This window comes from Emys orbicularis, chromosome 8, assembly GCF_028017835.1.
Source record: "Emys orbicularis isolate rEmyOrb1 chromosome 8, rEmyOrb1.hap1, whole genome shotgun sequence".
Classification (NCBI taxonomy): domain Eukaryota; kingdom Metazoa; phylum Chordata; order Testudines; family Emydidae; genus Emys; species Emys orbicularis.
The window spans coordinates 12,150,478-12,171,217 of NC_088690.1; the positions used below are offsets into that span (position 1 = coordinate 12,150,478).

The 20,740-nt window shown below is 48.6% G+C and overlaps 1 protein-coding gene across 1 annotated transcript; it reads right to left on the reverse strand.

The window, feature by feature from the left end:
* Positions 1-18,482: 18,482 nt before the first annotated feature.
* LOC135882988 (solute carrier family 25 member 3-like) lies at positions 18,483-19,703 on the reverse strand. Its single transcript, XM_065410011.1, has one exon. It carries the CDS (start codon positions 19,701-19,703, stop codon positions 18,483-18,485), a length of 1,221 nt encoding a protein of 406 aa, XP_065266083.1.
* Between the last annotated feature and the right edge of the window lie 1,037 nt (positions 19,704-20,740).

The following is a 20,740-nucleotide window of genomic DNA, read 5'->3' on the forward strand; positions in this document are numbered from 1 at the left end:
GGGTAATCCACATTGATGCAAGTCACTTTTTTACACCTGGGCAGTATGTTGACACTCGCTTTTTGCCTGGGTACAGTAACACCCAGTGTAGCTACAATGAAGCAAAAAGGCAGATAAGGCCTAACATACACAACTGCTTCACACATCTAACATACCACAATGAAAATAACATGGCATGCATACACACACACACACACACACACACACACCCCGACCCCACCCCTTTGGAAACTGAATCCAGATCTTCATTCTGCTAAGACCCAAATCACTTTCAGCCAGATTCAAATACCTTTACTCAAACTGAGTAGTAGTTTACTCCTCAGGGACTACGTGATCTCAGTGGGACTGCTTGGAGTGAGGTGTTACTCAGAGTAAGGGCATCACACTTTGGCCCATTATCACCTCTGTAAAAATGATTCATCCCTTTATGTTTTAGAAAGCATAGGCCACTTAAAACTTCATCTTGACCACACAGCAGGATTTGATACCAACTCTCTTTATAGATAATAGGATCATTTAAAAAATGTGAATGTGGAACTGCTTACATAGGAGAAATTGAACTTGTATGGAAATAGGAGACGGAAGAGGGCTGAAAGTTTGACCAGGGAATAACAAAGATGTAACAAACCTCTTCTGACTGACTCCTTACAGACTGCTCATAGGGTTGCCAACTTTCTAATCACACAAAACAGAACAACCCTTCTCCAAGGCCCTGCCCATGCCCCACCCTTCTCTCAGGCCCCACCCCCACTTGCTCCATCCGTTGCTCACTCTTCCTCACCCTCACTCACTTTCACTGGGCTGGGTCTGGGGTCGGGTATGGGCTCTGGGCTGGGGGTACAAGCTCTGGGGTGGGGCCTGCGATGAGGGATTTGGGGTACAGCAGGGGGCTCTGGGCTAGGCCAGGGGTGTGGGAGGGTGAGGGCTCCAGCTACGGACGAGGGGTTTGGAATGCAGAAGGGGGCTCCAGCCTGGGCCAGGGGGTTGGGCTGCAGGTGGGGGGGGGGCAGGGTTCCAGCAGCTCTTACTGCAGCTCTAAGGAAGTGGTCACTAGGTCCCTGCGGCTGCTAGGCAAATGGGCGGCCAGGTGGCTTTGCACAGTGCGGGCTGACTTCGTGCCCACAGGCACCCCCCTCCCACAGCTCCCATTGGTTGTGGTTTCCAGCCAATGGGAGCTGCAGAGCCGGTACTCGGGGCGGAGGCAGCATGGAGCCTCCCAGTCCCTGGCTGCCCCAGTGCTTAGGGGCCGCAGGGACCTGATGGCTGCTTCTGGAAGCAGCGCAGAGCCAGGGCAGCCAGACCCCAGACCCCCGCTGCGCCGCCAACTGGACTTTTAACAGCCCGGTCGCCGGGGCCAACCGGAGCCGCCAGGGTCCCTTTTTGACCAGGTGTTCCGGTCGAAAACTGGATGCCTTGCAACCCTAACTGCTCAGGAAGTGCATGTTGCAATCTGGGGTCTGCATTCTCCCTGTGCCAGTGGAAGGACAAAGGAGAGACAGCTCAAACCTCCCTCCAGCCTGTGACTGCCAGGGGCCAGTTCAGTACCCATTGCTGACTAGAACAGATTTGACAGCTGCCCTAACTTGAACCCCAGCTAGGGTTGCCAGGCGTCCGGTTTTTGACCGGAATGCCCAGTCGAAAAGGGACCCTGGCGGCTCCGATTGGCACCACTAATGGGGCCGTTAAAAGTCCAGTTTGCGGCACAGCTGGGGCCCGGGGCTAAGGCAAGCTCCCTGCCTGCCCTAGCTCTGGGCAGCTCCTGGAAGCGGCTGCCAGGTCTCCGCAGCCTCTAGGTGCCTGAGCAGCCAGGGAGGCTCTGCGCGCTGCCCCCGCCCAAGTGCCGGCTCTGCAGCTCCCCTTGGCCGGGAACCACAACCAATGGATGCTGCGGGGGCAGCACCTGCAGGCATGAGGGTAGCACATGGAGCTGCCTGGCCATGCCTCTGCCTAGGGGCTGCAGGGACCTGGAGGCCACTTCCTGGGAGCCATGGTAAGCGCCGCCAGGACCCCGCATGCACCCAAACCCCCTCCTGGAGCCCACACCCCGCAACCACCCCCACAACCTCCTCTGTCCCAGCCCTGAGCCCGCTCCTGCACCCCAAAGCCATCATCCTTAGCCCCCCCCAGCCGGAGACCTCACCCCCCCCCCACATCCCAACCCCCTGCCCCAGCCCGGTGAAAGCGAGTGAGGGTAGGGGAGAGCCAGCGACAAAGGGAGGGGAGATGGAGTGAGTGGGGGGCAGGGGTGTTCAGTTTTGTGCAGTTAGAAAGTTGGCAACCCTAACCCGAGCTGCCTATGGCCTCTATGAGCCTTGTGGCAACCAGGCCTTCTCCAGTCTAGACACAACTCCCAGAATAATGCAGGAGATTCAGCAATCCCTAGTGAGAGCTGTGTGCCACTGTAGCCCAAAAGTGAAGGAACAGCTGCAATACTCTATTGGTACAGCTGCAAGGATGCCTTGGGGTGCTCTGCTGAGGCTATAGTGACTCATCAAGAAACTGGAGGTCTATGGAGGGTGCCTGTGGCTTGCATAGGTCTCCCAACCGACACTAATGTTACACACAGTCCACTGGCAACACTGAGCATGTGACATACAGAGTCACAAAACACACCATTTTACATGAGAGAACCATGCAATACATAAGTGCAACTTACACATCAGCAAGATGACCATGTCAGATCTCTTGTCCTGGATCCTCAGATTCTGTCCTGGATGCCAGCTGGGAGATGAGGCAGATGACCTCTGGTCTATACACCTGCAGACACATGAGGAGAGTGATATGAACAGAAAAGAGGGAAATGGTGATCCTAAAGCCTACCATAAGTCTCACTTGTAAGAGGTGGTAAAACAGAAGTCTTTGCAGACTGCTCTTTAAAGGACACTCTTTCTATCCTCCCACTAGAGGTCTTTGATGGCTATTGATTAATAGTTATTTATAAAGTCCACCCCACACTCCTCTTCTTCTGCATTTTTAGGGCAACGCAAAGTCAAATTGTAATAACAACCCTTAAACCAGTCAGACAGGCATTTAAAAATGTAAAATAATAAGAGGTCAAAGTGAGATTGTGCTATCAGACAAGCAGGGCCGGCTCTAACTTTTTTGTCGCCCCAGGCAAAAAAGAAGAGCGCTGCCCCGCCGTAACACCCCCCCCCAGTGCCACGCCGCCGACCCCCACCCCCCAGCGCCGGGCCGAGCCGCCCTAACCCCCGGAGCGCCAGGCTGCCAACCCCTCCCCCTGCCCGAGCGCTGCGCTGCACCGCGCCGTGCCGTGTCGCCCAAACTCCCGGAGCGCTGCGCCAGTCAAACCCCCGCCCCCCCCCCCACGAGCGCCGGGCCGGGCCGTCCAAACCCCCGGAGCGCCTCCCCGGGCCGTCCAAACCCCTGCCCCCCACCCCCAGCACCTCGCCGGGCTGGCCAAACCCCCACCCCCGAACGCTTCGCTGGGCCGCCCAACCTCTCCCGAGCGCCTCGCTGGGCGCCACGTCGGGCAAACCCCCATCCCCCTGCGAGCGCCGCGCCTTGCTGGGCCGCCCCCCCCCCCCCCCGAGCGCCGGGCCGCGCCTTGCTGGGCCGCCCAAACCCCCCTGAGCGCCGGGCCGCGCCGCTGAATCCCCCACCCCCCCCCAGTGCCGCGCTGCCGAAACACCCCCCCTTGCGCTGCCCAGCCGAAACAAACCAAACAAACAAAAACCCTCCAGCTTCGCCCTGCTGAACAAAAACAAAACAAAACAAAAAAACCACACCCCAACATTGGCCGCCCCTTCTAAGGTGCCGCCCCAAGCACATGCTTGGTCTGCTGGTGCCTGGAGCCGGCCCTGCAGACAAGTCAGACCAAGAAGTAGTATCTTCAATAGCTTTTACTGCCCTCACTCCTTGACATAGTGCTTTTCAGATCATTTCCCAAGTTTATTGTACATTTAATTTTTTCCTTATTAATGCTTTTCTTTAATGTGTATGATGCATTACAAAGCATTAAGAGCCGATTTTACAGCTCACTAAGAACAGAAGCATCAGTAACAGCTCCATCAGTGTGGGCTCTTGTTTTTTATTGAGTTTTGCTACGGTTCTGCCCCTATATAGGAAACAGCTACTTAATCCATAATGTTTTTCTAATTAATCTTTTCAGATATTACTGTCTACAAGAAAACTGCCACCAGGCGTTATGAGAGAAGCAAAACACAAATGCATGAGATAAAGAAATAAGACCCAAGCAGACCTAGCTAGATGTTTCAATGCCATAAGTGACTAGTTTGATTTGAAATTCTAGAGCTAACATCAACGTTTAAACTCCTGAAAATACCTTTCAGTTTCACGTTGAGGTAATAATAGCAAAGTTTTGCGATGCAGGTTAATGAACAATGAAAAACGTGGACGGCAGAGAAGTGGCTGTAAAATAGGTAAAACACTAGCTGCCAAACCAAACACAGCAAACAGCTATTAGTGCATAGCAGAGTGCTGTCATCTGGAACAACCACTTGGGCTGCTGCGCTGGAGAATCTGGCTCTGCATATCTGTAGGGGCCTGGCTATTTTCCACAGGTTAGGCAGCTTCCCATTGCTGCCTCTGGGCTATTTGGGCTAGTGCCCCCTGCTCTTGTATTTTCAGTAGGGCTGATATGGGATCCATGACCAGGGCCCGGCACCAGCGCAGCAAGCAGGTGCTTGGGGCGGCCCATGGAAGGGGGTGGCACGTCCGGGTCTTCGGCGGCAATTCGGCGGCGGGTCCTGAATTGTCACCGAAGAATGAAGTGGCGCGATAGAGCAGCCGCCAAAGTGCCGCCGATCGCGGCTTTTTTTCCCTCCCTTCGCCGCTTGGGGTGGCAAAAAAAGCTGGAGCCGGCCCTGTCCATGACCTCCAAATCTTTGTCAGGCAAAAGAGGCCAAAGAGATCCCTGACTCAGGGAAGGAGTGCAGATGGTTCAGGCTCTAGGAAGCCTAAATCCCTGCCAGTGTTCAGCCAAGGAGGGGAAGCATATTCAGAACAGAGCCTTCTTTTTCCCTTCTGCTGCTTTTCAGACACAGCTGGACAAAGACTGAGCTGCCTCGAGAATCCAGGGAGCCACCAGACCAGAATTGAGGGAAACCAACCCAGAAAAAAAAAAAAAAATTCTAGCCTCCTTTCCACAGTCACTTCTCCCACTGAGGCCTGGGATCCCTTCAGTTCTCCTGATCCCTTCTCCCACACATGGCAGCTACTCCTCCATGGTGGTGGTGGGGGCAACGCTGGAGCTGGGGTTCACTTGCTGAGGCTACAGCAATTCTCCTGTCCCTTCACAGAACTGGACTGCTCTTCTCACTGCACAGCAGTTCCTTTCACTGTGCTCTGCTGCTGGGACACTCTCTTTCCCCAGCTGCATTGAGCAAAGACACCAGGGAGGAGGCCAGGCTCAGGGAGGAGGCCAACAGCTCCTCCAATCCTCCTATTCTTTGCCTGTAGAAGGGTCACTCACCAGCCGGTGCACCCCTTCTTGGCTAAGCATGGTGTAGCAGACTCTTCAGCTGTGGTACCCACCATCATGAAGCACTCCAGTCCCTACAGTAGCTTGCCCCGTCTCACAACTCAGCCCTCCAGCCAGGTCACTTGTAGTCCCACCCCTTCTGAGGTAATACAGAGTCCAGTAAAGTAGAAGTCTAATGATTCTGTCCCAAGCCTTCAGCCCCATCCTAGGCTTGATAGTCCTTGTCCCCATTTGTGTCTGGGTTGTTGTTGTTTTTTTTAACCTCCCCTTCCCAGTGTAGGGAGGGGGTTCAGTAGGGGAAGCCAGGCCCTCCCTTTCCTCTGGGTTCCAGGCCAGAGACCCCATATTAAGCAGCAAGGGTCTGCTCCCATAGACTCACTGTGCTTTCCTGGACCGCTTCCAACCTTCAGGCTCATACAGAGCCCCCTCAGGCTCCCTGACAGCATACAACCCCTTGCAGGCTGGGGCCTCCTCCAGCTATCTGGGACGTCTTGCCTTAAGTTCCTTTTTCTGGAAGGTTCCCTGGGAGTAGAGCTCTGTTCCTCTACATTCTCTCTCTAAGAGACTTCTCTTTCTAGGAGCAGCCTTGTCTCTCAGCTGTTGCTGGTCAGCCACTTAGTCACATCTGGGGAGGTAACTGTTCTACCTGTTAACTCCTTGATGGCTACTACACTATAGGGTTTAAATACCCCATCATAGAGTCCCACCCCCCAATTCATTTATTCCCCCTCCCCCAGTTTATCCATGATGTACTTCCCTCCCTCAGTGAATTCAGTACTCCCCCCAATATTTCAGTGTCTCCCCAAACAAATCCTATCTCTTCCCCCTGCCCAAGGACCATGTCTCACTTCTGAGGCAGTGCCTGCACATCCCACAATTCCCCTTAGCAGCAGCTCCAAGGGGAACGTTTCTCACAGGAGAAGTGGTCACCGATTGTCCCCCCTCCCGCCCAACCTGGACAAAGTAAGGGGCAGGGCAGGGAGGCACAAACCCCTGCAGACTACTGGGAGCGAGTGGGAGGCTGGAGCTATTCCCCTTCTCACACTACACATTCACTGGAAGCAGGTGGTAGGGGAGACTCACCCCCCAGAGTCCTAGCTCCAGGGAAGGTGCCGGAAACACCTGGTGGGTGCCTGGGGTGCTAAGGATTATTTGGTGGGGGGGCTAATGGTGGGGGGCCCTCTCCTCACCTTACGGTTGCTCCCTTTTTCCAGCTTGGCACCCTGGCTGCTGCTCTATGAAGCCTGAGAGCCGGCAGCATGTAGAACAGCTGCTGACAGGATGTAGATTGTGACTGCAGAAGTCAGAAGGGTCACCCTGCATACTGGAACTAAGGCAGGGCCCTGGACTGTACGGCCAGAGCCAGCTGCAGGCAGTGGTTTCTGCTGTGGTTCTGTTAGTTTTAATAATAATAATAATATGGATTGATCCAGGTTCTCGTTGCTTTAGTGCAGCGGTTCTCAAACTGTGGGTTGGGACCCCCAAAGTGGGTTATGACCCTGTTTTAATGGGGTTGCCAGGGCGGGCTTAGACTTGCTGGGGCCAAAGCCCAAGCCCCAGGGCTTCAGCCCTGGGTGGCAGGGCTCAGGTTACAGGCCCCCAGTCTGTGGCTGAAGCCCTTGGGCTTCAGCTTTGCCCCTAGCCTGGGCAGGTGGGGCTTTGGATTTGCCCCCCGCCCTTGGGTTGGCGAGGCTTGAGCAGGCTCAGGCTTTCGGCCCCCCTCCTGGGGTCCTGTAGTAATTTTTGTTGTCAGAAGGGGGTCGTGGTGCAGTGAAGTTTGAGAACCCCTACTTTAATGTAAAGAACAACACAGAGAGATGGAGGCAAAAACAGCAACCGCAGTGGCCCTAGGGGACTAGGAGGAGCCACAATCCCGTCCAGTGCATTGTAGTGCACACCAGGCAGGCCCAAGAGAAGGAGCAGCAGCTGCACAAGTGACATAAAAGGTTGTTAAGAAGAGGAGTCAACTCTTCATGTAGGTTTCTTTAGAATATGTTATCTAAAACTTTGCAACTAAATGTAGACATCTAAAACCATATTTAGGCATCCACGAGGCTTGGTTTTCAGAAAACACCTACATTTCTGGATGCTCAGCAGTTTTAAAATCAGGTCATTTTGGTATCTAAATATGGAGTTAGATGACTAGTTTTATCCCCTGAGAACTTCCATTACCTTGTCTTTCAATTTTATGGGCTCTGCAGTTATGCCTCTATCAGTCATTCAGTGGAAAAATAAATGTATGGAAGATGCATATCTATGCGCCTGATTCTCCTTTAATTTAAAATTACACTGGTACAATTCTAGTAGGCTGGATTCTGCTGTCAGTTACACTGATGTAAATCCAGAGTAACTTCAGTAAGTTCAGTGGAACTGGTCTGGACTCACATTGGTGTAATTCATAGCAGATTGACACACTATAAAACTGGCGTAAATAAGATCAGAATCAGGCCCTATATTTTAATTATTGACCAACTCAGTTGCTGTGGTTTACTTTTCTTCAAAGCTTGGGTGCTCTGTGAGTGGTGTGCTGCTACCAACTTCATTGCTAAGTTTTGTCTGAGGTAGGTGATCCATGCTTTCCACTTGGTTAAAGATTGCCTGTCCAGAGAAAGATACATTACTTTGCTTTCAGGATATATGTAGTAGTATATAGTAAGGCCTTGCATATTGTATATAATTAATAAACAAGTGTCTGGTTCTTTCATATTTCACTTGTGTAATGAGCAAAAGACAACAGCCTGATTCTACTCTCATATTGGTGTAAATCAGGAGTAACTCCTCCAAAGTCATAGAATATTAGGGTTGGAAGGGACCTCAGGAGATCATCTAGTCCACCCCCCTGCTCAAAGCAGGACCAATCCCCAGACAGATTTTTACCCCAGTTCCCTAAATGGCCCCCTCAAGGATTGAACTCACAATCCTGGGTTTAACAGGCCAATGCTCAAACCACTGAGCTATCCAGTGGTAAATTATATAAGAGCACCATCAAGCCCATAATCCAACAAGTCATTTAACTTTAGTGTTTTCTGTTCTATTCAACCATTTTCATTCCCCAAATCCAGTTATTTTTAAATTCCAGTTATATTTCTAAACAATTCATAATCTGATAGCAGCCATGTTATTATAGCACTATTATATGCATGCATAGCACAAATATACCTAGACCTTTCATAATAGAGCTCATATATAGAATTGCAAAAGTTCAAAAGCATTTCAATTTCTTATTTATTGTGGCAAAATCTAATACATTTCATTGTTAATAAAATTGTGACTTAACAAAGGAACTTTATTATGAAAATAAATCCTGCTGATAACTACGTTACCAGACATTTTGTAATTAAAGACAGAAGTATGCAGTAAAGAGAAATGTAACATATAATAAACTAGCCTGTTTCATTCATTAGCTCAACACTCCTGTTAATTTTTAGTCATTTGTACATTCTATATTAAACTGTTTAGAGATCCATTCTTATTGACTAATTTTGTATTTTTAGATCAAGACCTCCTAAATTAAGGGGACACTATCAGGCTACAAACAATGGGTTTGATTTTAATTTCACCTGTGCCTGTAGAACTCTATTGACTTCAGTAGAGTTACTCGAGTTGTTTGTGATTTTCAGGAATGAGAGCAGAATCAGACCCCAAAATATTGTTAACAATTCAGTTTTCTGTGTTACTAACAATAGTTATTAAAATGGAATCATATTTTAAAATCTAATTAACTTTTCACTGTTGAGATTTGCTGAGTTTTTTTGCATTCTTGCACCTTGGACTTTGAAAATAGACTAATTCCACATGTGTTTAGGGTCAGTTACTAGTGAATTGTATTTTTGCTAACTATTTCAATTGGATTTCTTTTTAATCATGGAAGCATGGTGTTTTGTAAAAGTTTGCTCTGAATTAACTTAAGTTTGCACCAAATTAGACATGATAGGCCCTGATTCTGAGGTTCCACTGGACCCGCACTCATCATAAGAATGAAGGGAATAGGCCCACTTTATTCCTCCTACATTCAAAGGCTGTTTGTGGCCTCTCTGGCCCCTGGCGTTAGTTAGAGCAGCATTAGGGGAGCTATGTCAGGAGGTTGGAGAGGGCTGGCATAAAACTACTCTGGCAACTCTGTCTGGTGCATTTTATGCACTACGATAGTCCCCAAGGGCTATTTCCACTCTTTACATCATTGGAGCCATGTAAAGGGGTCACAGTAAAGCACAGAATAGAGCCCAAGGAGTTCTAGCCAGGAGCCAAGAAACCAGCCCAGTAGGAAGCCAAACAGTCAAGATGGGATAGTGGTTTTGGAGTGGGGGTGGGGGGAGAAGCCTTGGTAAAAGGTAGTTGGGAAATATTTCAAAATTTGCATAGGAGGAGGAGTCCACTTCAACGTTATTTTTGGCAGCGGGGTGCTTTGTTATGTCATTGCTTCAGCTATATTAGATCTAAAATATGTATAATAACATATGATAAATACAATGAATAGCTAATAATAAGGTACCAACTATAGAACTGCTGATTTACTGAGACAATGTTAGAATGGACATCCAAAACATAATTACAAATTCTAAAGACGGGGTTAGCGTCCGATTTAATCTCCTAATATTTAGAGAATATTTTTGATGTTAATGAAAGAGGGGTTTGTTTATATAAAATCAAGACCACTGACGAGCATAGGTATAAAACAAGAATTCTGCGGGGACAAGCACTTTTCACTTGTGTTTTAGAATGTTAATAACTGAAATTTCAGGATTAGAACACAAGCATCTTGTAAAAAGTTAATGTAATATCCTGCAAATGCTCACCACTTAACTGCTTTGCCTTATAACATTGTGAGAGCTCCAAGAATTAGTTGCAGGCCTTTGTAAGCACATTTTTATCATCATAATTCAAAATCTTAGCAGAACAATGTACATGCTAAAAATACATTCACATCATAAATTGTTAGAAGGTGAGTCCGAGAAAAACATCTCCTGATTTGTTAACTTCTTTTGCCAACAGCACTGTAAACTGTACAAAAGCCAAAAGGAAGGACAGACTTTATTGTTATTGATTTCAATAACATGAATCCTCCAGGTTGTTTTCTCTTTGTTTTGGCAAGATAATCATTCCTTTAACTATATTTTGCTACAAAATGTTTTTTGTATGTACTTCATGCTATAGTTTCTCTATACTTTTCCCGAGATATTGGCTAATTTTACAAACCAATTCTAGAGGAAATAGATTCTTTATTGTCCTTGATAGTTTTGAGGTGTGGATAAAAGAACATATAATGGGCTTCAAACAAAATCCTGCCCATCATGCTCACATAAGCAGCCTCACTCACAATTGGGAACATAATATCTTCTTGCCTTTATAGTTACTCTCTAGTTGTTAATCATGTTTTGTTGTGGAAGAACTGCACATTGTACAGTGTGTATGTGGATATGCATCTTCTGTTTGGCCAGATGGTCCAGGGAGGGTGGCAATAAACCCTACTAGCGAGTTACCAAAATACATGCACATGAGGGAAGAGTAATAACACTGCTCTACAGCCAAAATGCTTCTGAAATAAATGTAGTCAAACTTTACTAATTCTGGGTCACTGAGAACAAAAATTATGCTTAAAATTGTTGATTGGCTCTAGTTTTCAAGATATGCTATTGGGTCAGTATATACGACCCTTGACTTGGGAATGGCGGAGGATAAGTGAGTTATAAAGGGAAGGGATCTCAATTTAAACCAGAAATGACTAAAATACATCTTTGACTGGATCTATGAATAAATCTATGACTGGGTTTGGACAGTACTTGCTTTTTAGGCAAAACAATGAATGATGCAATCTGAAGCTGGTATTGCGTCATACATGATATGAATTGCATCATGTTATTCCTAGAAGTCATGGATGATGCAATCATAACGAAGCTTACATCACTCTGCTGAACAAATTGCCCTATATCAGCTCTAGAAATCATACAGTGTCGTGCTCTCTTATTTGTCAGTGTTTGATTTTGCAAAGGGACACATTTCTGTTTAGCCAAAGTGAGCTGAGATGCCTCGTACTTGTGTGAACAGTGCAGATAACTTCTGCTATATTTGTGGTGAAGTGACTTTTGCATCACAAAAGCGCAGTATAACCACTATGGTTAAGAAAGTCTATCACCTTTATTTTGGCTGCAAAATTGGAGATCAGGACAAGAGGTGGGCCCCACACATATGCTGCAACACTTGTGCAACAAATTTTCGCCAGTGGTTGAACAGGAAAAGGAAATCTATGTCTTTTGCAGTGCCAATGATTTGGAGAGAGCCAACAGATCATACCAGCAATTGTTACTTCTGCATGGTGCCTCCAGTTGGGAAAGGTGTGTCAAAGAAGAAAAAGTGGACTGTGCATTATCCAAACATTCCATCAGCTATACACCCAGTACCCCACGGAGAAGGACTGCCGGTTTCTGATGCACCAGAATCATTCTCACTTGAGTCAGACGAGGAAAAGGAAGAGGATGAAACTTCTGGTCCTGAACCATCAATGTCACAGGACCCACATTTTTTCCCATCCTCCTCCTCTGAACCACACCTCATAACACAAGGTGAACTGAATGACCTTGTCAGGGATTTGGAACTACCCAAGAGTAAGGCAGAGCTGTTGGGCTCCAGACTACAGCAGTGGAATCTCCTGGCAGGTGATGTTAGGGTTTCCATGTTCCGTGACCGTCAAAAGGATCTTGTCCCATTCTTCTTCATGGAAGGTGATCTTGTAGCCTGCAACAACATCGATGGTGTGATGGCAGCCCTCAACATCGTTCACGATCCAGATGAGTGGAGACTGTTCATTGATTCATCGAAGACGAGTCTTAAAGCTGTTTTACTGCATAATTGCAATGTTTTGCCATCAATTCCAGTTGGTCATGCAGTCCATATGAAGGAAACCTATGACAACATGAAACAACTTTTGAGGTGCATAAACTATGACCAACGTCAGTGGCAGCTTTGTGGCGATTTGAAGGTTGTTGCTCTCTTGCTTGGTCTGCAGACTGGATACACAAAGTACTGCTGTTTTCTCTGCGAATGGGATAGTTGTGCAAGAGATTCCCACTACATCAAGAAAGATTGGCCACTCCGACAGTCATTGGAGCCTGGGAGCAGGGCCGGCTCCAGGCACCAGGCAACCAAGCTGGTGCTTGGGGCGGCACCTGGAGGGGGGCGGCGCGGCGCTCGGGCCGCCGGGGAGAGCGGGGCCACAGCCGGGCTCGCGGCCCTCCCCCCGGTGCTCTGGCCGCCCTCCCCCCCGCGCCCTCCCCCGGCTGCCGGGGCTCGCCGCCCTGCGCTCTGGCCGCCGTGGGGAGAGCCGAGCCCCAGCCGGGGCTCGCCGCCCTCTCGCCGCCCTGCCCCCGGCGCTCTGGCCGCCGGGGGGGGGGGAGAGCCGAGCCCCCGCCGGGGCTCGCCGCCCTCCTCCCAGGGCTCCGGCCGCCCTCCCCTCCGGCGCCCTCCCCCCGGCCGCCGGGGCTCGCCGCCCTGCCCCCGCCGGGGCTCGCCGCCCTGCCCCCGGCGCTCTGGCCGCGGGGGGGGGGGGGAGCCGAGCCCCCGCCGGGGCTCGCTGCCCTCCTCCCAAGGCTCCGGCCGCCCTCCCCTCAGGCGCCCTCCCCCCGGCCGCCGGGGGGAGAGCGGAGCCCCCGCCGGGGCTCGCCGCCCCCCCCGCTCTGCCCCCCCCCCCCCCGCGGGGGGGGGGCGGCCGGAGGCTTTTTTGCCTGGGGCGGCAAAAAAGCCAGAGCCGGCCCTGCCTGGGAGGAAAAGTGTTCAGCATCCACCACTTGTTGAATCAAGGAAGATTTTGTTACCACCCTTACACATCAAGCTGGGTCTGATGAAGAACTTTGTCAAGGCCATTGACAAAACACAAGCAGCTTTCAAGTACCTCCGTGGAAAATTTCCAAGGTTAAGTGAAGCTAAGATAAAGGAAGGTGTCTTTGTTGGTCCTCAGATTTGTGAACTTCTTCGAGATGATGCATTTGACCATGCACTGCGTGGCAAGGAAAAGACGGCATGGAAAGCCTTCCAGTTAGTGGCAATAAATTTTCTCGGAAACAACAAGGCAGACAACTACAGGTTGTTGGTGGAAAACCTCCTCAAGGCATACAAAAGCCTTGGTTGCAACATGTCACTAAAGATACATTTTTTGCACTCTCATCTAGATTTTTTTCCACCGAACTGCGGAGCAGTGAGCGACGAGCACGGCGAGCGATTTCACCAGGACATTGCAACAATGGAGAAACGCTATCAGGGCAAATGGAGCCCATCAATGCTTGCAGACTATTGCTGGACAGTGACAAGAGATGCTCCATTTAATGAATACAAGAGACAAGCCAAGAAGCGCCGAGTAGACACTGAATAGGACTAAACTATGTACATAATAGTTTTTTGCCTTTTGTTTCATAATAAATTTTATTTATATAACCCTTTTGCTGATTTTTAAAGTGTTACATAAACAGGACAGGTGAAATATTACCATGTAAAGCAACCATAAACACATGAAAAGACCTAGGTTTACAATTTATGATTAAAACTCTACTATCTACACAATATACATAGACATAAAATGTAAAAACTTAAATATCTTAGAAACAGTAGCCAATCAGTTGTTTTAATTGTCATATTTGAATTCAGCATATCAAAATACATAATAAATAGCACATTTTATCTCTGAAGCAGATGACTTCTCAAAAATTGTAGACCAGTGTAATTTGTTGTCATGGCTTCTGGGTATTGAGTCGTTGTGGACTTCTCTATATACCTCTACCCTGATATAACGCGACCTGATATAACACGGTAAAGCAGTGCTCCGGGGGGGGGGGGGAGGGAGAGGCGGGGATGCGCACTCCGGCAGAGCAAAGCAAGTTCGATAGAACGTGGTTTCACCTATAACACGGTAAGATTTTTTGGCTCCCGAGGACAGCGTTATATCGAGGTAGAGGTGTATTTCCTGGATGCAGAAAAGTGCTAATGTGATGTAACAAACAGTAGCTTATAAACTAAAGTGAAAGTGGCCATGCCCCACACAGTGAAATGGGAACTGTAGGGGTGCGGACTCACCCCTGTGGTGCCTCCTGCTGGTTGTCCTCAAGAATTAGCTCTCCCAGCCTTGGAGCGCCCTCTGCAGGCTGGTGATCCACCTTGGCACTGGCCCTGTGTCCCTCCCAGGACCTTGGTGCCCCTTTATCTGGGTGCTGCCCCCTGGCAGTACCCCCACAGTTCTGGGTCTCCCCCTCCCAGGGGAACCCCCACCCACTATCTCCACTTCGCCTCAGTCTTGGCTACTGCCCAGTCTCCATCTAATCCCCGTTCACTGGGGCAGACTGCAGTATCAGCCATTCATCACAGGCAAAGGGGTTCGGACCTGCTGCCTCTGCCTACCCATGGGCTGCCCCCTGCAACCCAGTACATAATAGGCCTTACCAGGCCTACAGCCTGGGGCTTTCCTAGGCCGGAGCTCCCCGGCTCCCTTGGCCTTTCCCCAGCCCTGCTCCACTCTAGGCACTTAGTTAACTCCCTGCAGCCAGGTCCTTCTCTCTCTGAATGCAGAGAGAGACTCTCTTATAGGGACCAGCTGGGCCTGATTGGGGCGTGGCCCCAGCTATTATTGCCTTACCCAATCAGCCCAGGCTTTCCTTCCCAGCCTCAGCCCTCTCCCAGGGCTGGCTTTAACCCTTTCTGGGCCGGAGCGGGTGACCACCCCGCTACCGGAACAGTGACAGTAAGTAGGGTATGTCTACATAGGGTGTGATTGCCGCTAGCGTAGACATATCTGGGCTAGCATTAATCTAACTAGCTTGAGTACCAGAACTGTGAAGCCATAACAACGTAGGCTTCATTGTAGGCTGTACAAACCTGCCTGGAACCCTGGATAATTACTCGGGCAGCTAGAATGTCTACACTTCAGTCACACCCTGTGACTGCAGGGTAGGCATACCCATAGCAGCTGGCAGCAGTCCGAATGGTAGGTGGTATCCAAGTGCATCTAGTGCTCTGGACTGTACAGGCCCAATTCACCACTGCCTTGTACCTTGTGCAATGACATCAGTGCAAAGTGGGTGTAAATTACTACCATTCTGATTTTGGTACATTTTACATCCATTTTGCACTCAGCTTGCACTGGTGTAAATGACTACACGTGGTGCAGGATGGGGAATCTTAATTTCATTTTAAACTTAACATATGTAAAATATAGTTACAGTTTTTAAAAACAATTTGTATTTTGACCAAAAAAAAAAAAAAACCCCACAAGAGAATGTTTGTGCTGAGTTTTTGAAAACATGGTCATCTTTCTCCAGCCTGCTAATCAAATGAGTAGGACTCTAAAACATTTACTGGTCAACCCACTTGATTCATGAGATTTGTGCAGTATCTCATTTACAAAACATTATAGACAACATATCAGGAGCCTAAAATATACAATTTGCTAGAATTACTGCTTAATTATAGATGCTATTTCACTTAAAAGTGAATTAGTACAGAGAAGATTGAAATGGTTTGGGACTTACGTATAACTGGCTTCCAGTTTGTGTTGTGTCTCAAGGCCAGCAACAGGCTGCACACTTGGGAATTCCCAAGTTTACTATGCTATGCAGGACCCATTGGTGACAACTCAGATGCACCTTCTTTTCCCTCTTCCACTTTACTACCATCTTTGGAAAAAGATGTATAACAGCAACATGGTGAGAGGAACAAGATGAATGGAAAGGGATAGCTGCTTACATATTTGATAAGAGTTCAGTTCTCACTACTTTTAAATGAATACTTATCGCACATCTACATGGTGTCTGGTCTAACAATTACTGTGCTCCTTAAACAATTGCTAATTTCAATATAATTGCTGAGATGTCAATGAACTTTAGTTAAGCTTAGTATCATTGTAAAACTCATAAGTTTTCAGCTTCAATAGCAAAACATAAATGGGAGTTAATGTACAGTTCTCTGTGCTTCCAAAATTATGTGTATTGAAATTAGGTCTCTTTGGATCTTCTCTGACATCAAGCTAAAGAACTGATTCTTTCAGCTCTGTCATTGCTTATTCTGTACAACTGCTTACTTGATAGGTGGCATATAACAGGGGTGCTCAACCTTTCTTTCTGGGCCTCCCCCCCAACATGCTCTAAAAATTCCACAGCCCACCTGTGCCACAACAACTGGTTTTCTGTATATAAAATCCAGGGCCAATGTTAGGGGGTAGCAAGCAGGGCAATTGCCTGGGACCCCATGCCACAGGAGCCCCTGTGAAGCTACATTGCTCAGGCTTTAGCTTCAGCCCCAGGTGGTGGGGCTCAGGGCCCCAGGCTTCAGCCCCACGTGGTGGGGCTTTGGCTTTCAGCCCTGGGCCCCAGGGAGTCTAACGCTGGCCCTGCTTGGCAGACTCCCAGAAACCTCCTTGCGGCCCCCCAGAGGGCCACAGATCCCTGGTTGAGAACCACTGACATATATGTTGCGATTTTTAACCCTTTTTGCATGTCAGTGAATGCAAGATGTAGAACAGCAGCTTATCGTGGGCCATTTAATGTTTTGTGTAATGTAGTATATACCATGCAAGCATTTCAAAAGGGTAAAAGTTATGTACATTTCTGGTCACACATTTCTTGGCCATGACTTGTGGCTATTTTAATTCTCCAGGAAACTGACCCAAAGCCCAGGGAAGTCAATCAGAATCTTTCAGCTGATTTCACTGGGCTTGGATTAGGCCCGAAGAACAGAACACTATATTTTTACATTTATTTAGAAGTGTTGCAGAATTTTCTTAGTTATTCCATTCAAACTGTAAATACCCACTGCACATGACCTGTGTACTACAGTTACTTTACTGTCTTACTAGAACAGCAACAATTACATAAAGATTCTATATTTCCACAGTGACTAAAACACTTTTATAAATAATGATTTCCCACAGGACAAAATGCATTTTTATTTGCTTTGTTAACTATTTAAATTTCCACATAACGTTTCTAAACATTTAATAAATAACATCCTTGGGAAAATTATGTTCAGATGTATATTATGTCTGGCATTCTTGAATAAATGAGTGACTTGCAGGCCATATCTCATATAAGTTACACCATGCCCATATCCCTTTTATTGAAGAAAACCCACAGCACATATCAATTTGATCTATGTTTAAATAAAGGCGGGTGTTTGCCACATAAGAGATAAAAATGGCACCAAATTAGGGCATATTATACTCATTCTTCTATCCCAAATTATTTATTAAAAATAAGGTATGTAAGTGAGAGGTAAGCAGGATTAACTCTATTTTATGCCCAGATTTTCTAATTTGGGAGCCAGGACACCTTTGTGTAATCAACCATTAACAAATACTCCTTCAAACATCTCAGCAGTTTTATTTCAAAGACACATAAATAACTATCATTAACATTCTAACCTTTACAAAATATAACATTCCGTAAACAAAATTGCAAATATGCAATTCCAATAAACAATGTAGATAAACACTTTAGTCTGGGGTTACTGTAAATTATTATATTCTGAACATATTAACATATTATTCATAGCAATTTTTAAATTTTTGGTTCCACTAAATATTGTATATGAGTGTAAAATAAGCACCCATTTAAAATACTTGTCAATTTTCTCTATAATAGGGGAATATGACTGTTGTGTTTCAAAGTTTTCAGAGTTACTATCCACGGCAAACAAAATAAACACAGGCATTAAGAGCCACATACTGATAGATTTAAGCCTTTGCAGAAATAGACCTTTAACAGAGCTGTCAAATGTAATTTCATGTCAAGATACAAAGTCCAGAGATGGGGGCATCTAAGATGATGGTGGGAACCTAAAATTGACAGAATGAACTATGTAGTGAAATGACAGTGTAACTGCAAGGTCTGTGGGAAAAGGCTAACCACTCCCATCAGTCTCTCTCTGGAGAGGTAGCTTTTTGAGATGGGAGTTGGTCCAGGACCCTGAAACAGATCCACAGAGTCGAAAATGAAACAGTACAATGCAGCAGGAACGTAGCTCACAATGCAGGATCTATGGGCTGAATTTACTTAAAGAAAAAACCCTCTTTCAGCGATGCAGGCATCTCTGGTGGTGGGGGCCGAGGGAGCCTGAAATAGACCTTGACTGAGTCATAAATGAACCACTGCAGGGCTGTGAGGGTGCCAATCATGAGGATGCGGGGAAAGAGGCCCTTCCACACGCCTATGAAGCCCAGCTTCTTGAGGACTTCCATAGCGCTGCTGCCCTTTTCCTTGTTGAGCACAGACACCACAGAGTCAGCTGGGTGGGAGACTATAGCACAGAAGATACCGGCTATATAGCCAGCAACAAAGGTGACGCCAAGCTGCTCAGGCTTGGAGCATTCACTGCGCGGCTTGGGCACCACATAGGCATAGAGGGCCTCCAAGGTACGCTCAAAACAGGCAAACTTCATCATGGTGTAGGGAATCTGGCGCATCCAGAGTGGAGCCACCCCCTTGTAGAAGGCCCACAGCCCCTCCTCAAGGTACATCTTGGGGACAGCCACCCGTAATGTGTTGGCATAGCCTGGTTGCGTCTGGATTCGCACCTTGACTGCCTCCATGGGGGACAGAGCAATGTCAGCAAAGAACTCGGCACTGGCTGAGGCGGCCAGATAGAGGCTGGTCCGCCACAGGTAGGCTCGCTCAGGTCCCAACATGTCAGCATAGCGCAGCTTGAAGACTTCATATAAGCCAAACTTGCAGAGGCCCTGCAGGGAGTAGCCCACGCAGGTGGGGGCCCATCCTTTGGCCAGGCCACGCATCCCCTCCTCTTCCACGGTGAGAGCAAAGCCCTGCAGCATGCCCCGGTAGCGACTGGGCTCTGCCTGCATACGGCACTTCACCAGGTCCAGCGGCACCACAGCTGTGTGGGTCAGGCCGCAGCTCACCACGCCACCCAGGCCGCACATGGCCAGATACTTCGCAGAGCCATACTCGCAGCTGTATTCCTCCTCGCCCCAGAGGGCAGGCATGGCAGCCGCCCATAGCCGGAACCGGCGCTCAGGACGAGGGGCGGTGCTGCTGTCGCTCCTCTCTGGGGCCCCTAGATCCACCTCCTCCTGGCTGCTCAGGCCACTGCGCTGAGGGAGGGCGGTGCTGCTGTCACTCCTCCCCAGGCTGCAGAGTGTGGGGAAAACGGCTGCCCACAGCCAGGCTGGATGCTGAGGGGAGGCCGGGCAGCTGCCCATCTCCCAGCTGCTCTGGGGCCTGCACCCCTCTGAGTCCCCTGGGGGCTGGGCCATCTCTGGGGTGTGGAGGGGCCCTGCTGCGGTCTCCTGTGGTGTGGGAGGGGGGGCGCGCGTCTCTGGGGCCGTTGTCGTGGCCTCCTGCCTCAGGCTCGTTCCAACTGCCAGTGCCCTTCGGAGGCCATAGGATTCTAACCATAGAGACTCTGCCTAGAGTGTAGCCCAGCCCGGCTGCCACAAGCATGGGTAGAGCACCAGCACGATGGACAGGGTGACAGTGGGTCAGCAGCCACTCTAGCCATATCTCTATGGCCCTGGGTGGGTGGGGACTCATGCTCCAGGCGGCGTCAGGGAGCATAGCGTGGCAGGGGAGATGGGGAGGACAGGAGAAAACTTGAGGGAAGATGTGGGGAGCTAGAGAGAAGCTGTGGGCAGGGGGAGAGTTGAGTGGGGGAAGGAGAGCCTGCTGGTGTCACCGAAATGGCAAACGGCGGAGACCCAAAGAGAGGGCTACAGGGAAAACGCAAGGGGAGGTGCAGGCAGAAATGGGTGGCGGAGTGAGCGAGGGGGATTTTTGTGGAAATAAAGTGATGAATATCCTGCAAATATGCAAACAAGGGTTTTCCATTAAAAAAAAAAAATCTCCAAATTTGTGGGGCTCCAGCCGTAACACTCTTCTACAACAGTGGGACCCAGCATCACTATGTGAGACAACTCCCAGCTGCTGTGGTCCATTTGAGATCCTAGTGTCCAGGCCCATGGAATCAGCGGGTCCCAATATGTAGCAGTCCATCCTGATCTGGAGCCCCAAGTCTACAGAAATGACAGGTCCCACCGAGCCATTCCTACGTAGTCAATCGCAGCCATTTTTTAACCATCACTTTGCCAACCATATCTCTTGGTCATAACTTATCATGCGGCATGTTGTGCCTTTTACATCCAATTGTACAACATCCATCAAATACACAAACTCATCTGGGGTTATTTGTATTGATTATTTCAGAACTTCAGTAAGAGCAGAAAAGCCTCACTTCACCTTGATACTCTCGTTAATATCCTGAGCTTTATAGGTGTAATAGAAATCCATTCAACAT